Below are 18,893 nucleotides of genomic sequence, written 5' to 3' on the forward strand. Positions count from 1 at the left end.
TCCCATTCGTTGCGCTGTAGTCATAGAATATCGAAACCAATTAACTCGCCTAACAACTTACCTAGTCTGCAGAACGGGAGCAGAGACTGATATGCATGCATGGAACGACTTTAATAAACATTGTGTCATGACGTGCTTCATTCATATCATGCAAACACGACTTTAATCACATAGCAATATGATGAACAACAGCATAACTATGATAAAAAAATTCAAAACTATGGCTACAGAGTGCTAGCGTGCGTAATTCGCATTTGGCCCAACTACGCAAATCAATTGATGTACCGCATTTTTTCTTTTTTTTGAAGCGAGAAACTTCACTACGCCAGCTTTTCAAGCCGTCAGCAGGGCCGAAAGTTTGACCTTGAATGCAGGTAGAGGTCAAACCATGAACATATAACTGGTGGTATAGTTAGGTTCGACACATCACGTCAGCTACAGCAGCGACTTTACAACTATCGACTTTGACCCTCACTTTTGACGACCTTCGGTCAAGCGGGACTGTGTCTGTCGGCAATGTATGCGCAGGTCATGAAAGTGGCTTTTGCATAAAACGCCGGTGCACTTTGATGCGTTCAGCGGAACGCTAGGTGTGATTGATGCGATGCCTGCCGGCGGAGACCGACACCTGAACTGCGCCCGTAAGAGAAAGAAAATGAAATGAAAATTGGTTTTAAATTACGCCTGACCCGCCGCGGTGGCTCAGTGGTTAGGGCGCTCGGCTACTGATCCGGAGTTCCCGGGTTTGAACCCGACCGCGGCGGCTGCGCTTTTTAATATGGAGGCAAAACGCCAAGGCGCCCGTGTGATGTGCGATGTCAGTGCACGTTAAAGATCCCCAGGTGGTCGAAATTATTCCGGAGCCCTCCACTACGGCACCTATTCCTTCCTTTCTTCGTTCACTCCCTTTTTTATCCCTTCCCTTACGGCTCAGTTCAGGTGTCCAACGATATCTGAGACAGATACTGTGCCATTTCCTTTCCCCAAAAACTAATTAGAATTATTAAAATTACGCTTGTCTCGCATATCTAGGGGAAAGTTGGTTCTAAGAAAAGAAAATGACGCTTGTTTCACATTGGGCCTTTGTTTCCCTCCAGAAACCAATTTCTTTTTCGATTTGGCTTATCTGCACAGTTTGCGTGTCATTTGGAACCGGATTTGGTTCCATATTTCCGCATACAACGGGCAATAATGCAGTTGTAAATATCACCGAAGCTATATTAAATATATACTGCCTTGTGCGACCGCCATTAATGTTTCGATTAAAGAAAGATGTTAAACAAAAAAAAAAAAATACCAGCTACTGTATGTGCGGCAGAGGGAAAGCTGGCGGCATTGTACCTGAGCCACTCAAAGCATCATGGGGTTAGAATGGGGCGATGAGCTACTTTCTGCGGGACAGTTTTTTCAGGAACAGAGAGTGGCGTTACTAAGATGTCCCGTTCCGTCCACGGCACAGACAGTCTTACTATTAACTAGAGGGAAAGCTGGTGCCCCGCCTATGGGAATTTGCATGGAGCTTCCTCGAGACCACCTGTGCCACGGTGTAAGGATAGAAAGGTGTACCAACGGCGCCGCTTGTCCTGTGCTCCGAACAAGTCTCGCAGTTTCGCTGCCTGCCGACAGATGGCGGCACACAACAGCGGACCCTCCCGCCGTTCGTGTTGTCGTCTGCTTGCAGTAAAGGCGCCGTTGAACGTAAGTTTTCTTTGGTACGGACTTCCAATTCGGTCTGTATTGTTGTTCTTTGAAACATGACCGTATTGTGATTCTGGTGGCATATGGTGCTGTCGCCGGTGCCTCGGTGCTTCAACAATGGGACGAAAGTGGTTTGTTTCGTGATGCACGACAGGCTACAAGTCTTGCAAATGAAAGTTATAATTGTACCTGTTTTCGGCATCAAAGAACGAAGAACGTTTGAAGGTGTGGAGAAATGCCATCCCACGTAAGGACAGTTTGTTGCAGCCTTCAGACTATTTATGTGAGAAGCATTTCGAGCCTCATCTCGTCAAAAACGTGGGGCCATGTACTCGCACGTACCCCGCGGCGAGCGTGGCTTGCGAAAGACGCAGTGCAACAAGGTTTCCTGACTGCCCTGCACACCTGTCGAAAGTCAGGAAGGAAAGGAAAATGCCTGCTGAGAGGCACGATATTCCACTGCCAATTGTGAACGTCACGAGCCGCTCGAGGGCCCTCATGAGGATGCGGCGAATCAAGACTCGTCTACAGAGGAGGGCCCGCAGGAATCATCCTCCTCGGACACCACATCGCGCGGCTTCAACTACTTGTTTGAGGTGTCGCCGAACATTTTACCTTCTAGCTCTTGGGAGCTGCCATCGACTCGAACTAGATGGTGTCAGAAGCGTATATTTTTCGAAAGCTGAGCGCATTAAAGTTGGCCACTTGATAGCACCACCAATCCCGTCTCCTTCAGTCGTGTCGACAAGGATCGTGAACGTCACTCATCCGAGCTATTCATTTTGTTTTGAGCGGGTGGGTTGCTGCAGCGCGTTGCGCAGGAGCGCTGCGGCGAAGCAGAGTTGCCGTGCGTTCGGTGTCATTTTTTTTTATCCTCACTCCTCTTTTAAGCATATTTGCTGCTCTTTTTTTTAAATCTCTTTTTGACGACTGACTATAATGAGTTGCTTCGGAGGAGATACATCGTCATGCGCTGACAAAAGCTACAGTTTTTCCTTCCCTTAATTGTCCTGATCACAAGGAGACAATTATATGGCTCAGCTTTTACACTGCTATGCGTCAATGAGGATGCGTCAGTACTGCAAAGCAAAAAAGAAATGGGCAACAGGACGCAAACACTGAGGAAACTGTCAAAGCTTTCCTAAGTATATATTCTTGATTGCAGTGGAAGTGCCGGGATTTTAGCGAGAAAACCGAAGTCTAATTTCCGTGCTCCTTCGTGTACGTTGTACATGTGCTTTTTCGCTCATGAGTGGCACCGGTTTTGGAGTATCTTACTTTTGAAAATAAAACTAGTCACCTAAATGCTGAATGAGGTTATGAGTGCAATACTATGCATGTGAGTAGCATATATGCGGTCTGATTCGTCGCGCCTGAGCTCTTTTAGCGTGCGTGTAATATTTTCACACTATATCAAGAATTTCAAGTTTCGTTTATTTAATGTCTGTAGTACAGAAAATAGCAGCTATCAGGTTAATCTGCTCAGAGCGCAGTCCGCAACACTGCTCATTCTGCACGCCGTTTGTTGGACTAAATCCCCTGAGTGTTTTTCGGTTTGGCGGGTTGATGAATTACGGATGACCGATCAATACAGGCATCCACATTTTATTAAACTGGTGGCAAGCAAATTGTTGGAAGTCCCAATGTTTCGCCCATGATAAATAACCTGAAGGCTACGATAACGACTGGTAAACACAGAATTATCGGAAAATATGCGTCTTATTTTCTGGTTATTTACACATTTTGGCTAAGCTTTGTATTTAAACCAGTTGTTCTCATTGCCTCTAAATGTATATATTTCCACAATATTCCAACATTTACTTGCTAATGTCTATTCCTGCCCCATTTACTTTGCTGTTTCTAACTTCAAAAGGGGCCGCAGTCGTGTGGCGCCATCTGGCTGAGAGCAGAGAACTGCGAGGGGTTCTGCGCCACCTGCCGAGCACTCGTTGGTCGCTTCATTGTTGAGAGGGATTAACGGCTCTTTTTTCTGCTGCTCCCTGCAGAGATCACTGCTCAGAGCCGGGGTGGGGGAGTAGGGAGGGGGGATGCGCGAGGTGCGACACAGCACACACACAAAGCTGGCATTAGTAGCACATAGTGGTACAACAACACTGCACTGGAGGATCACTGCACTGCCGAGGGGGAAAGGCATGCGGAAGGTCTGCTGACACAGCATCTGTCGAGATTGGTCCCAGCAGCAACCTTGCTGGTTTTGTACTCGATCAACTGGTCCCAGCAGTAAACCTGCTGGTTTTGTACTCAGTCAACTGAAACATATTGTTGCTTTTAAAATCAAGTAGCCGGTCGTCAGAAGGGTTCTACTAGTCTCAGTAGAGAAGAAACCGGCTTTATATTGAGATTATTATTTACTTGCCTGGAGAAAAACTGATCAGCTGGGAATTCAACCTGGCGTGTATTGGACCAGATGACCTAGCTAGTTGGAAACCAACTAGACATGACTAGTTTCATTCAGAAGGTGTGTATTAACAGCCATTTGGCAACTGCTTCAGCGCTTGAAACTTGAGTATTTATTGGGAGACAGGTGTAACTAAATAAAGAAACACAGTGACAAGCTTCTGCGACAAGCTTCATGCACGGCTAGCAGTAAAAGTGGAACTTCGCCTTGTGAATTCCAACTCCAACGCTTTTCTTAAAACGATACTTCGTCAATGGAAGATCATGCCTATCAAGAATATATAATATCAGTCTTTGAAGCGCTTTGATTGCCTTCCAAGACAATCCACACTCAATGGCAAAATTCACAGTCAGTGCAAGGAAGTCCTCAACAGTTAAATTACTGCATTGCGTCTGATCTGACGTCTCAGGGTGCTCGGAAAAGTCAGGCAGTTGCGTGTGATTGCTCGACAATGTCGGAATTTCCGTAGGACCTGACCAATTATAGCTGCTGCCATAATCATCCCCGTCATGATGCGTGGCCTGTGGTGATGTCTGCGCTGGTGAAGATGACCGCATAGGTCCTTGCTCTGGCGAAGCTTAGCGTGTAGATCCTTGCGCTGGCGATGATGGCGGCCGCGGAGATCCTTGCGCTGTTGACGTCGGGTGCGTATCCCCTTGCACTGGTGACGATTACCGCGTAGGCCCTTCAGCTAGAGACGGTGGGTGCGCAGACATCCGAATATAACTTCTGGTGGAAGTCGGAAGACCAGCATCGCAGCCTGGGTCAAGACAACGCCGGTACCGCTTATTCCTGCGGCCCATTCTTTCAGCTCACTGTGACAATAATACCACGGCCACCATCCGAATATCACTTGAACGTCGACCGAAGAGAAGCACTAGGCGGGGATTGCTGTTGCTGCTGCAGGATTTGGATATGGGGCTGTCTCTTTGTATCGGGCGGCCCTTACAAAAAAAAAAAAAAACTCGTGTCCTAGCCTATTTTGCAGGAGGCCCTACAGTTACAGAAAATATACTAGTTCACTGCACTACAGTCGTCGAGTTGAACGAAGCGTCTAGTTGGATTTGGATTGGATTTAGACAACCTGGACTGGTGAAAATGCTGATGTGGCTATCCTTCAAGAGCTCATTGAACTGATTTACGAGTAAATTAGCACATTTAATTACATGAACATGCCACTAAAACTTAATAAGTAACTGTGTATCAATTGTTTTGTTTTAAACCAGTTTTGAAAAACTTGCTTACTGACTACCTTTTTTCTTGTCCGAAGTTTGTCGCGTCGATTTTTGGAGATAGCAACATTGGGTACCTGTTTACCTTTCTTTTCCCCTTTTTCCCTGTCTTCTCGGAGTGCACGGACGAGTATCGATCCCCGTCTCTCTGTTCTATCATACTGTGGCGGCTTTTAGCTTTTTAAATTACTTCGCTAATCCGAACTTATTCAGTTAATTAATCTGCGGCTGATCTGCGCTTGCAGAGTTATTAGTGATCCTTGGTGTGCATCACGCTCCACAGACACGTGCGATGCTTGCCGTTATCAGGTTCGCGCACGATATAGCTAAGAAGTTGTACGTGATTCCTGCAAAGGATATTACGAATTTCAACCCGAAAAACAACACAGACTTCAATAAGCGGTCTGTGTATACCGCGTTCTGGAGAGATCCGCTGGACGGAAAGGACAGCAGTCACTACAGCACCCAAGTCCTGATGCTAGGAGGTAATGGCTCAGTTTTGTGCACCTTAATTGCACGAGATTTTGCCACGCGAACTGGGTTACTATAATATATGTGTGTGTATGTCTGAATTTCTCACTGCAGAGTCGGAGAAAGAAATCCAGGAAAGGATGAAAAAAAAAAGACTTGCGATGCCAAAAATTCTAGATTCGCATGATTCTTCAAGTGAGACATGTGAAGAGGAAACAGCAGCCCAAAAGAAGAAGGTGTGCTTGCATTGTGAAGTGTTATATCTTGTTTGATTGTGCAATCTCGTGAAATTTAACCTGCGATGTGTTGTAGTGTATGCTTGTTGCAGCACATCCTGTTTTTAGTTTTTTCGTTCTTTAGAAGCAAAAGCGAACTCTGCTGGCATCCAGAAAAGCAGAGTATGATGAGACCATGCTAAAAAAAAAATATGGACGATGCCAGAAGCAAAACACTGGCAGCTCAAAGCCGCGACAGCCGCCAAGTGGTAAGTAGTACGCCTGCTTAGCTATAAGCTGCCTTATAATTATCAGACACCTTTAAACGTCAGATTAAATCTGAAACCGTGAATGATAATTCTTTATAGGCCAAGAAGCGAGTTGGCTAAAGTTCTTTAGTTATTATAGCAAGTTGGGAGTTATGTGCACTATGCCCCTGCAATCACCTGCTGGATCGTACTGTCACACCCCTCCTTCCTTTCATATGGCAGCTATCTCTGCAGCACCTTATTAACTGTTGTAAATACTTTTTTGCAGCCACGGTGAAGCACTGGGGTCTACAAAAGGGCGTGGACGTGGACCCCGTCGTAAAAAAACATCAACAGGATCCTCAGCGAGAAGATTCAAGATGTCGTAAAATCCAAGAGGAAGGATATGCAGTGAACTGTCCATTCACATGAGAATAAACATGCTAAACTGCACAAGACAAGTAGATCTTCTTGCCCTCTCCTGCTGTTGAGAACATGTAATGCATTAGTATGCGTCAAAGCAGCAAGTGGGAACCTGTGTCCAATGAGCTGTGTTCGCTCGGCAGTCTCGGATGAGCAGAACTGGCATGTTAGTTTAGCTTAGGTTCCTCAAATTCTGCGTGAAGGAACTAGAACAATAGAAGTGATACAAATACCAGACAGCACTGTATTTGTGGTATTTGCCTCGTTTCTACTGATGTTATTCTTTCACGAATTTCGAGAGGTCAAAAACTGATTTCAGTGCCTGCTGGTCCCAGCAGCGCCTGCTGGGAATCTGCCAAAATCCCAGCAGTGTTGGGGCCAGCAGACTCCCAGCAGGAAATTTTCACCTGGGTCCTGTTAAGAAGAGGTCCTTTGCAGCACTCTGGGCACTGATAGGTCACTCTGGAATGCACAGGGCACAGCACTAGAGGGACCGATTGTGTGAGCGGTCTTTATACACAGTACACTGCACAGCACACAGCACCCGACACAGCACAGAACCGAAAGTCAAAAAGGTCCTTGGATGTCCTTAGGAGCACTGAGTTTAGACTTTGTAGAGCGACACACCTTTCTATTCTTCCACCGTGACCTGTACCACCATGGGCGCTCTAAGCATCATGGGGCGGAGAGCTACAGACAGTGCTGCCAACCTCGAAAGCCACTTCTCCCCCAAATTTTCACTCAAACTTCCCTAGATTTCCCTAGATGCAAAAAAAATTTTCAGGCATGGAAAAAACGTGCGTAGTTGAATTGTGAACTCTTTTATTTCGCAGAGACCCTCTTACCACACTTTGGTAGCAACTTTGATATAAATAACATTGATTTCCCATGCAAACTCGCGTACCACGTGATCACGGGTAAAGAAAACATTAGTTAATATCAAAGCCTAATAAATCCTGGCCTAAGCCCTGAACTGAACGAAAATCTCGCAGTGAACACTTACGCTCATCGGCTGCAGTCAAAGAGCGAGGGAAAATCCACTTTGTGCCCAAATGTTGGCGTGAACAAACAAACGCTAAAACATAGGACACGTCATTCGGGTGGCATCCCGACTGAGTTTCACTCCTGCATACACATTTCTTTTTTCATGAGGCCAATTAAGCGTTCTTTCACTGCAAAGTCATAAAAGTTGGCCCCTCTTAGAACCCGCTTGGCGTGAAGCGTAGCTGCCAGGGTTTGCGTCATCAAGGTGTTTCTGGTCTTTGTTTTCATCAGGTTGATCTGAGAGAAAACTCTCTCCACTGTTGCACTGGAGTGCGGCAAACAGAGAAGCTTGTAGACGAAGTCGCTCAAGAGAGGGAACATTGGGCTCCCATCTCCTTGCCAGGCGTCTTTCACTCGTTTCCAAAAGCGTTGCACGCTTGCATCTGCCGGCAGGTCCATTTCTCTATTGTGGAGCAGTCTCCATTCTGCTTCAGTTTTGTTCATTTCTCTTTCTGGCACCACAGAAGGGAATGATGTGGCAAGTGGGGCTATTGAATAAATCCGCTTTTCGATGACAACTTGCGGGTCGATTGCCTCCAGTCTCTTGATTTGGACGTTGTCCAATGGGAATCTGGTTAATATCTGGCTTGCCGCTTCAATATAAAATTCCAAACATCTGAGGCGGAAGTTATGAGTAATGGTTCGGTCTATGCCGTGAGGTTCCGACAGTGCCGACATCACTTTTCCACCGAGGTATATCTCCTCAAGAGGTATGAAGTTCTTTGGGTCTCTGTACGGTACACGCTCCAACGGTACATCCCGCAAACAGATCGGCTTTATGTCACGCTAAGTCGAGGGCATCTCCTTTGTGACCGAGACCGCTACCCCCACACGCTCTAAGGGTGTCTGGCAGTGCACGCAAAAGTGCGCGAAGTGGTGACACACGCCTGAGAGACTTCATATGAAGTCGCCTAAGCTGTTGTGAAAGAGCAACGACTCTTTCTGCTTGCATCCGGGTCGACTTGGGCCTCTAAAAGACTAACCACTTCACCTTCAACTGGCGAGTCACGGGGACTGGTTCTAAGGAGACTCGTCACGAATTTTTCTACGGAATTTCACCGGAACCCAGCCAAGAGAGTCCAACCTAGATCAGCCCTTCCAACAAGCAGCTCACCCTTAGATTAAAGTGCTGAAACAATTCGTTTGTAATTTCCTCTCTCTGCTCGATTGAATTTTTTTAACTGTTCTAATTGTGTTCTCATTTAATGTTACTGCTTGTATCGTTGTCCTAGTTTCCCTCTTTGTAGGTTTATATATGTTTCACTAGATCTGTTTTTTTTTAAACCTCTTTGGCTTTGTTCTTGTATTTTCCTATGTACGAAGCCCTCCTTATGTAATACCCTGTGAAGGGGCGGGGCCTTAAGAGAAAAATAAATGATGATGATGATGATGACGTGGTGACGAAGAATGTGCGGTGCAGATTGACTGGAGTAGCAAAGTCAATCTGCTCCTCTGAAGCGGAGAAAAAAGCAGAATCCATCATTCTCGCCAGCCTACAGAAGAATGGCTACACACGTGGCTTTATTCAGCGCGTTGGTCGCCAGTCAAGCTCAGAGGACAGGGCAACCAGCTAACAATGAGACAACGAAACGCGCGTGTTGTGCTTCTATATGTGAGGGGAACCAGCAAGGCACTCGCACGCATTCCGAGAAAACATGGAATCTACATAGGCTCACGAACCTGTTTCGATAACAAGCCGCTTCTTGCCATGACCGAAAAACCGTGTCCCAGAGAAAAACAACCAGGTGTCGTTTACAAAATCTTATGATCAAAGTGCCCGGCCCCATACATTGGCGAAACAAAAAACCTCCACCAATGAATAAGGCAACACAAAAATGACATCCGGCAAATGAATTCAGAATCTAACTCCCTCGCCGAACACTGCGAGCGCGCCGACCACAGGATAGCCTTCGAGGAGGTGAGCGTCTTGGCCGTGGAGCCAAACCGGTTCAAGAGGCGACTGCGGAGTCATGGCACATCCGGCTGACAAAGGTGTCGATGAATAGCACTCCAGCAACACTCCCCTCCGCGTACGTTAGTGCATGGAGTGCGCCACGCGCTAACAAACGGAGAACGAAGGCAGCAACCCGCTGCTGCTGGCACACTTTAGTCACCCCTGAAGAAGAGACCGCGTTGGTCCAGAAACCTTGGCTAAAGTTAAAAATATTGGTTGGCGTCAGTTTCCTCTAAACACACCCAACTACCTTCAGCCGTGATTTCGAGGTATCGTGCTTCTTGAACAGCGTGCTTCTGGTACTGCTAAAGCTAGACTGTTCCAGGAACCGACCAGGAAATTCGAAGCAAAGGAAGCGTCCCAACTTTTGCCTAGGCAGATGCGCCATCGACTCTGTTCAAGGGCGGTGGCCAGACTTGTTTCTTAACGGGTAAAGAAGGCAGGAACCGGAGGCAAACCCTATTTCAGGGCGCCCGTCCGCCTTACCCATCGAGTCTCTACCAGCGCTTCCCTCATCATCTCTGTACAGTCCGTGCATTTCCTTCACCATGTAAATAGAATGTCTTGTTGTCCCCCCAAAGTCTCCCTGAGTCCCGTCATCCTCGTACCTCCTCCCGGCCTGACCACGCCACCTCGATCCCAACAACGCTTTCCCCTCGTGCACATGGCGCATAGCCAGATTCTCAAAATCAAGGTGGTGAAGAAACAGTGAATAAGGAGCCGATTCACATCGAAAAATAAAAGACACATGCGGAAAGTAAAATTTCCCTAGATTACAACAAAAATCCCTTTCCCCCTAAACAAAGTTCAAATTCTCTAGATCTAGGGGAAAATCCCTAGGGTTGGCAGCACTGGCTACAGACTGCAGACAAGGTAGATGTATCCGCCTTGCTGCAGAACCACAACTTTTGGCCAAAAAATAATAAAAAACAAACGTTGTTCGATAATGAAGAATGTCCTATCATTCGCTATTCTGTCTATAAATCGTAACAAACGAGAAGAAAAGCATTTATATGCAAATTTTGCTCAAAATGAGCAATGGCTTGCTCTCCTATTGGCCAAGCATTGCAAACAACAAAAGCCAATATTTCGTGTTTAACAAGCGCACATTTAAAAAGAAATATGTTCTATAAAAAATGTTGCCGCCTCAACATTTTAAAAGGTTTTTCCACAGCATTTCGGAAAACAAAACTTTTATTGGCGTCGTGTGCTGTTGCGTTTTCGCTACTATGATATTTGCACACTACTTTTACGCCGAATTCGTCTGCGCGCGGAGCCCACCGTGCCTAAAAATATACTGGCTAGTGTGGCAAGCGCGGGCTAGGCGAAGGTCTCGATGTCGATGATTTCCGGCGGCGCCCGCTTGGTGCGCTGTTGTGCGGGTGGGTGTAGAGTCACTGGATCCAGTGACTCTAGGTGGGTGTAGAGACAAGCGTAATTTTAATAATTATAATTGTTTTTGGGGAAAGGAAATGGCACAGTATCTGTCTCAGATATCGTTGGACACCTGAACTGAGCCGTAAGGGAAGGGATAAAAGAGGGAGTGAAAGAAGAAAGGAAGGAAGAGGTGCCGTAGTGGAGGGCTCCGGAATAATTTCGACCACCTGGGGATCTTTAACGTGCACTGACATCGCACAGCACACGGGCGCCTTGGCGTTTTTCCTCCATAAAAACGCAGCCGCCGCGGTCGGGTTCGAACCCGGGAACTCCGGATCAGTAGCCGAGCGCCCTAACCACTGAGCCACCGCGGCGGGTAAAGAAGTTATTGCAGCTCTTTGTACATGGTACGTGAGCACTAAAATTACTTGTTTACTTGTTACTTTGTTACTTGTTTACTTTTTAGTAAATTAAATTTACTAAAGGGAAAGATATATTCCGCTTTAATTTTAATTCCTGTTTCAAAATCTCAAAGAAAGCACACTACAATCGCCTCGCCAGTGACGGTGCCAAGGGTAAGCGAGAGGTGGCGGCCACCACACCACAAATTTGCTTGACCACATTTCAAATTTGCCTACCGTTTCAGGAGGAATGTAATTGAAAGAAAAGGGGCACATGTACAACCCTCACTTACCATGTGACACCACTTTTATGATTATGATATGGCCTTTATGATTAAAAAGAAGGTGCTTACATGCATTAGTGATATAGCTGTAGCTCTGCGACATAATGAATTTGCTATCTTGAAGCGTTTTTATGAAGACCTGCACCGCCAAGAATTCTCTCTTCCTTTCCGGCGTCCGACTGCCAAACCTTGGTGGGGCTGTTGTTGTGGCCTTTATTATTGTGTTTGTTTTTTGTTATTTTATTTTTGTTTTGCTTTTACGTTTAAGGTTTATACTGCTTTTGCGTCGAATGCATGACACTGCTTTTGCTACTATTTAGTGACACTGCTATTGCTAAGATTTTGTTTGGTTTATCTTTCTGTTATAACCTAGTGCTTTGTGTAATCTTTAAATAAGCTAGGGCTTTAAGCGAATTGTATATAAGCCTTCTGCGTTTTGTTTGTAATCCTGTAATTTGCATATTACTGGTTACTCGGTTGTGAGTGATAGAGCGGTGGCACATATGGTAAATGAGGGTTATAAATGTGCCCCTTTTCTTCCAATAAACAGTTGGTAGTGTGAGCATGTGCTATCTTTTTCTTCCTTGCGTTGTCTTCATTGCGACGCAGTTTTTTCAGTCATGCACCCCACAGGCTGTCATTCTAAAGTGACAGCGCACGTCTGCGTGAAGCACTCTGTGCAACTCGCAGACATCAAGCTGAACGAAACAATTCCCAGCACTGTTTGATGGGCGTGTTTGTCTTACTCATGTGCTAAAAGCACAGATCGGAGCATGGAGAGTAACGTCGGGTGTGCTCTAAACGCGCATTCAAAATTGGCGCTGCAAGACGGCGCTGCGGAAACTTGAGTTTCGGTTTCGGTTGGCTTTTTTTTTTTTGCTTACAAGGCTTGTTTGCACAAAGACAAACTATGATTCAAAATAAAATAAAAAAATAAAAAATTGCTTGTTCAGCGGTAATTGAACCCTAGTCTTCCGCGTGTGAAGCAAGTTCACTAACTACTACGCTACGCAGCGGGCGGGTTCTGCCTCATCTAAAAAGGCTTCTAGGGATAGATAACGTTCGCAGCGATCCTATCGGAAATTACCCTTTTTTTGCCTCAATTTTGATACACAGGCGGCATAGGCGTTTGACACTATCTACCAGAGCTAAACAGCCAGCAATTTTTTTTCAGAAGCACTCTGAGAGGGTACAAATGTGGGAAACACGGCTCGTTTACACGATGTCTTTATGCAGGGCGTGACTGGTTGGATAACTGCAGAAGAAAAAGATAACGAAACCGACACTGTAGGCCAGTAGCTATTTAGGCGCGATAATGCAATCTTTTCATTCAGTGACTTGAAGCAAAAGATATAAAGACATAGATGCATAAAGTATCTACCTTTGATTTAGTTTAGCTGCAACAGGTAAAGCACTGAATAGAAAATCGTTTTATTTTGTGATCAGTACGCACTACGTTCGCCAGGAGGATACGAAAGTAAAACCGCAACATGGCTGCGCTCACAAGCGAGCTGCTTAGTTGATGCGGACGGTTATTGCATGAATTGTATTTTGAAGAGGGTGTCCGCGCGTTTTTCTGTGATAGTTCGTTCATATTCAGCAATGGCTTCAGAGAAACGCATTAAGGCAGCTCTTATTGATTTGAGTGGCACGCTACATGTTGAAGACAACATCATTCCAGGGGCCGCCGGGGCTCTCGAGAGGTGAGCCGGTGCAGTGAAATTACTCCGATGCAGTCGTTAAACACTTTCTTCTACCGCAGGCTGCGCAAGGCTGGAATTAAGATCAAGTTTGTGACAAACACCACTAAGGAATCGCGGCGCCTACTGCACGAGCGGTTGGTTAGTTTAGGCTTCAAGATTTCTTTGGACGAAATTTTCTCGTCCTTGACTGCTGCGAGGGCCTTCATAGAAATCCGCAAACTCAGGCCCCACCTCATGGTGGCCGATGCTGCTGTCGAGGAATTTCAAGGTATGAGAAGTTGCCTTGTAACACATACATCCTATCGTGCCTCCTCACCATCAGTCGTCACCAATCAGTTAGGCTTGCAGTTATAGTGGCCAGCAAACCGGACACAACGATTTACCTGTCAATTAGCTAAACGTAGTCAGAAGACATGTGTATCACATTAGATCGGAATATCTCTAGTGATCGCACTGTGCAGGTACCACTGGTCATGTTGCAGTTCATTACTGTGCGAGCTCCTAGTTAATCGTAAGGTAAAGAAGGGGACAACGCGAGGTCTGTATGTGCAGGTGCGGTCGAAGTATTGCGGAGCACATCTTCGGCATTTGAAAATTTCTCACGTGTTCTGTAGAGGAGATATGACGGTTTCTTGGGTTCATACGGGAGCGTACCAGCAGCATGTGCTAAGGACTTGCAAACTTTTTCTAGGTAAAGCGAAACAAGGGTTTTGTCACCAAAGCGTGCTCCGTAAAAGTGTGGCCGGGACTGCACGTCCCGTTTCTGTAATAATTTCCATGAACCAACTAACTCAACTTAACACGCACTGCCGAGCTTAGTTTAGTTTAAAGTGAAAAAAAAAATTAGCTCTGAAGTCTTCGTAGGAGGTGAGATATCAAAGTTATTCTCTTTTTAAGGGCTGGATACGAAGCAACCCAATGCAGTTCTCGTTGGATTGGCACCAGAAAAGTTTGACTACAGTCCCATGAATGAAGCTTTCAGGTAAGTTGATCATACAGTTGTTCCATGCGTTAATCACAGTTATGTGGAAGCAAAAGATGCATTCGAACACTTTCAAAATGTGGCTTTTGAAAAATGTGTCTGTTGTTTTCAGGTTGCTAATAGGTGGAGCTATGCTTGTTGCAATCCACAAAGCTCGCTACTATCGCACTAATGACTACCTGGCTTTGGGACCGGGACCATTTGTTAAGGCACTGGAGTTTGCTACAGACACGACAGCTCAGATTGTGGGCAAGCCTGAGAAGACTTTTTTTGAGACTGCACTTAAGCAACTCGAGACCCGGCCAGAAGATGCTGTTATGATTGGGGATGTAAGTTTATATGGTTTAACTTACTAGATTTATTTATTTTCACTTATTATGTAGCAGGCAAACTCCTCCTGTTCCCCTGACCAAGGAAATAAGATAAATTTAAAAGTGAATAACTCTTTATATACCATGAACACTGTTAATGGTCATAGCTGTTTTTTGAATGCTTAGTTCATTTCATTTTTTGTGTGTAGAGTCGGCATCCTGTAGGCTACAAATTTTTGGCAGCGTTATGCCTGATCACATGTTGGAGTGTCTCTCCATTCAGTCCCTGAGCCTTATTTTAGTAAGCCAGTTATCAAGCAGCTAAGGAACATAGTCCCCCAGTGAAAAATGTCTGTATAAATGGTTTTTGCAGTCTCGATCATTCTGTGTGTAACTTAGAAGTGCCTTGACAAGCTTTGAGTGATGGGAAAATATTATTCTCTTCTCTTTGGTGTGCTGCGTCAGGTTCGTCTGTTGTGGTGACATTTTAGTGGCTTTGATGTTCTGCTGCAGAGAACCAGGCTGTGAGCATGCTTCCCTGCTGCAGCTACTGCATTTCATTAGGGGTGGAATGCAGATATGCCTGTTTGGTATTGTGACACACCGTAAAGAACTCCGCATGTCCAAAAGAAATTTTGGATTCCTCGTCTGTGGTGTACTTCATAGCATAGTGGCAGCTTTGTCACGTGAACATACATTAATTTAGTGCGTGGGCTGTTGTTTATTCTGTAGTGAAAATTTAATTATGCTAGTTTTTATGTTCATTAAAATTAATTAGCAAAAATTATTGATCACGTCACTACATAACATGTCTATGCAGTAGAGACAGACATGGACAACGTATTTTCAACAGTCATATTACTTGCCCCCTAAAAGGACCTCATAAGTAATTTTTCTTGCAATTATCTTGTGCCAAAACTATGAGAGGAAAGTTCACATAACTGGTATAAAGTTTCGCGAGAATGTGCACATTGTGTGCAGCCTGCATCACACCATGAATATGTCACACAAAGTGCAAATGACGATAACATTATTCCTATAACTTTGAAAGCAATCCTTTGGTGCTTTTTTAATAGTGTGGAGAAGGATGCAAGATCTACTCATACTAAACTTGATTTGCACAAAGATACATGCAGGCACCCGTGTACTGTTGGTCCTACAATGTGGAATCTAGCTTAGCAAATAGCAGAGAACAGAGGATGGTGGAAAAATATCAAGGTGCTTTCTTTTCACACTTGCACTGCCCTGCATGCTTCAGTGTTGAAAATGGTTGCGTTGTTTGGAATCCATATAAGCAGCGCGATATTAACAAACTGGAATCTATACACAAGAAAGCAGTGCATTTTGTTTGCAGCAGATTGGACGCTGATTTTCTGCAGTCTTCCTTTTTTCCCCAACTATGTCTCACTGGTCTTTTCATCTTGAATGCCTCTAATTCATGCACTCTTTACTCAATTACCTGACATTTTCAGTCTTCATTTACAAGGAGCCATCACATCCTAAATAATTCTGTCTGCATAAACTAAAAACGTGCATTTGAAAGTCTTTGTTATTGAGAGTAAAGAAGTCTCGCAATTATTACTAGAGAAATGCACTGAGAAATTAGGATAAGAAAACCATCAAATTTAATTTAGTGGTTAAACTTCTGAATGTGTCAAAAAAAAAGGGAGTGGGAAATACAAAGTGCCATTGACGGAAATAAAATGTACAAACTGTGCATAGTTCTTAATATTCTTTGCTCTGGTTTTATTCATGGAAGCTTGAATAAAAAATGTGCACTCATTATGTGCTCACAATGTGTTTAAGGATAAAGTAGGCAATGCAAGCCTTGTTAGAGTATTGTTTTATGGCAGTGCTTGGTATTGTGGCCTGATTTGTGTGTCATGCTTCTTGGAGATCAGGTTTTTGTGGCAGTAGATGCTTGCTTTGTATTAGGCTTAGCAGTCTTTTGGAATGTTTGCTCCTGTACTCTTGCTTAGGATGTTCGAGATGACATTGATGGGGCACAGCAAGTTGGCATGCGAGGAATTCTTGTGCAGACAGGTACGTGTTTTACTGCTGTGTCTGTGACAAATTTTGGTTTTACCTGACGTGTTGATGCTTTGCAGGAAAATACATGCCTGGCGATGAGAACAAGATAGCAAATCGGCCATGGGCTGTGGCGGCATCATTTGTTGAAGCCGTGGATGCAATACTAGGTCCAAAACGTCAGAAAAAATAGTTCACATAATTTGTTTTTGAAAGAAATGGACATGAATATATAATAAAGTGTATGTTAATAGATTTTATTGCAGATTTCAAGCAGTATTGATTCTCAATTTGTTTGTATCCATGCCTATGGTGGAGCGAGGGTTGATGGGTTCATTAAAGCCTGCTACCTTGAAATAATAGCCTTTTATGAGCAGCAAATTTTCACACTCCTCATATCACGACTCCTACTGGCTCTGTGTTTTGCATAGCCTTTCACTGTTTAGCAGACACAGTACCGTGACTTCAAAATATTGCGTGCAGGGGGCACATGCCCTCTATTGTTGAATTATAGAAGCCTGCAGTGGACAGTGTCTTCTTCTCTCCCTTAGTGTTCTCCCACAGAAGAATCAACCTTGCTGTTGCAATAAAGAGTATCATTTGACTGGAATATTTTCCACTCACAAACAGTATTGATCTGCCACCTCTTGTTATATGCAAATGGTTTCAAAACCAAATTATACTGATTAGAGCAGAAAGTTGGCCGTGTTGGTTTAGGTTTAGGTGTTCCTTCGTTCTGTCTTCGTCTTTACGTGCTTTTTCCGCCATGCACCAGATGATACTATTTAGATTTTAAAAAATGACAATTTTTACCACTATGTAACACACGAGATTCAGCGACAGGTGTTAATGTATTATTATTTTACGATCCCTTAAGTTTGAGAACATGAGAGCCACTTCATATTTGTATAGTTATAGAGCGTCCCCTTTTCTTTCATGCATACTTGTTTTTCGACTAGCTCTCTTACTCCGCCGCCCTAACTGCGTGGCGTCACCTACGGGCTCTACTAGGGCAGCGTGATTTGCAACAGCTACCACAGATGGACTGTGCTACATCCCTCCGTTCTCGTTATCTCGCTTTCCACCGTAACCACATTCCTGGTGGTTCCCATTGTAACTAACCTCCGATAATGCATTCCCACGCTCTCGACATGCCCTCCTCATTCTGTGGTCATCCTCCTCTTCCTTCCTCTTCCTTCACCCTCCTCTTCCTTCCTTCCCTCTGGATGGTTCTCGTGGCAACCAACCTCCACTTGCGCCTTAGTTTTTCGCCATACCTTGGTCCTTCCACGGTAACCATCCTCCAGGTGACTCCAGGGTAACCACCCTCCGGTTAAGCTTTCATACGCTCTCGCCTTGCCCTGCTCCTTCCACGGTAACCATTCTCCTGTTGGGGATTTCTTTGCTCTCGCCACACCCTCCTCCTTCCACGGTAACCACCCTCCGGATGGTTTTGGTAGTAACGACCACCATTTATGCAGTCCTCCGCTCATTTCATACCCTCCTCCTTCTACGGTAACCACTTCGAATGGTTCCCATGGCAATGCACCCACCGGTTACGCCGACTACTGTGACATACTGTGACGCGAAAGCCAAGGGCGGGCGCTTAACAGCTGTCGCTCTAAAATGGTTTATTTCTTTACATGCACAGATTTGCACATATATATAAAAATTCAGTGAAAACAAAGTATAGTCAATCGGCATGATTATTAATTCTTAACTGAACATCACATGACACGAATGTGCTTGGTAAGGAGGCTCTTTGTTTCATCATAACTTTACTGATCTATGTTCAGATTGCATGACGCACTAGGCTGTGTTTCAGTGGTTTTATGAGGCAGAAACTCAGTCGTAGCATGTCTTATAATCATCTGCTTTCTGAACTGCCAGTTTTCCTAACTATGCAACAAAAACAAGCTGTGACTTTCATGCTTTTATTTTTTCCATCATGGCATGAATTGTAGTGGGAAGAGCGAAAATGGAATATAGTATAGATTTTTTTGTCAATTTAGTTCTGCAGCATTGTCACGAAGCAATGTTTATCTTTTTATAATTTATGCCGCACTGTGTGTTGTTGGCTACTGGGGATGCCACATGCTGAGC

The 18,893-nt window shown here is 44.8% G+C and overlaps 2 protein-coding genes and 1 long non-coding RNA gene across 4 annotated transcripts; 2 read left to right on the forward strand and 1 right to left on the reverse strand.

Annotated features, from left to right (window-relative positions):
* Positions 1–4,206: 4,206 nt before the first annotated feature.
* LOC144093760 (uncharacterized) lies at positions 4,207–7,388 on the reverse strand. The gene is made up of 2 exons (XR_013306321.1): positions 7,114–7,388; positions 4,207–4,877 (listed from the first exon to the last, which is right to left on the reverse strand). It is a non-coding gene; the product is annotated as an uncharacterized LOC144093760 (long non-coding RNA).
* Positions 4,863–6,744, forward strand: LOC144093758 (uncharacterized). Its single transcript, XM_077627454.1, has 3 exons — positions 4,863–5,834; positions 5,935–6,056; positions 6,165–6,744. The coding sequence occupies exons 1-3, from the start codon at positions 5,642–5,644 to the stop codon at positions 6,222–6,224; spliced, it is 375 nt and encodes a 124-aa protein (XP_077483580.1). The 5' UTR covers positions 4,863–5,641; the 3' UTR covers positions 6,225–6,744.
* A 5,820-nt stretch (positions 7,389–13,208) lies between the features above and the next one.
* On the forward strand, positions 13,209–17,050 carry LOC144093761 (haloacid dehalogenase-like hydrolase domain-containing protein 2). 2 transcript variants are annotated; one of them, XM_077627455.1, is made up of 6 exons: positions 13,210–13,469; positions 13,529–13,737; positions 14,367–14,451; positions 14,564–14,780; positions 16,742–16,805; positions 16,871–17,050. In XM_077627455.1, the coding sequence occupies exons 1-6, from the start codon at positions 13,306–13,308 to the stop codon at positions 16,981–16,983; spliced, it is 852 nt and encodes a 283-aa protein (XP_077483581.1). In that variant the 5' UTR covers positions 13,210–13,305; the 3' UTR covers positions 16,984–17,050. The 2 variants fall into 2 exon arrangements, with proteins under 2 accessions (XP_077483582.1, XP_077483581.1); XM_077627456.1 differs by lacking the exon at positions 16,742–16,805 and having other exon boundaries at positions 13,209–13,469.
* The last annotated feature ends 1,843 nt before the right edge of the window (positions 17,051–18,893 follow it).

The sequence above is a fragment of the Amblyomma americanum genome, chromosome 6, assembly GCF_052857255.1.
Source record: "Amblyomma americanum isolate KBUSLIRL-KWMA chromosome 6, ASM5285725v1, whole genome shotgun sequence".
Classification (NCBI taxonomy): Eukaryota; Metazoa; Arthropoda; class Arachnida; order Ixodida; family Ixodidae; genus Amblyomma; species Amblyomma americanum.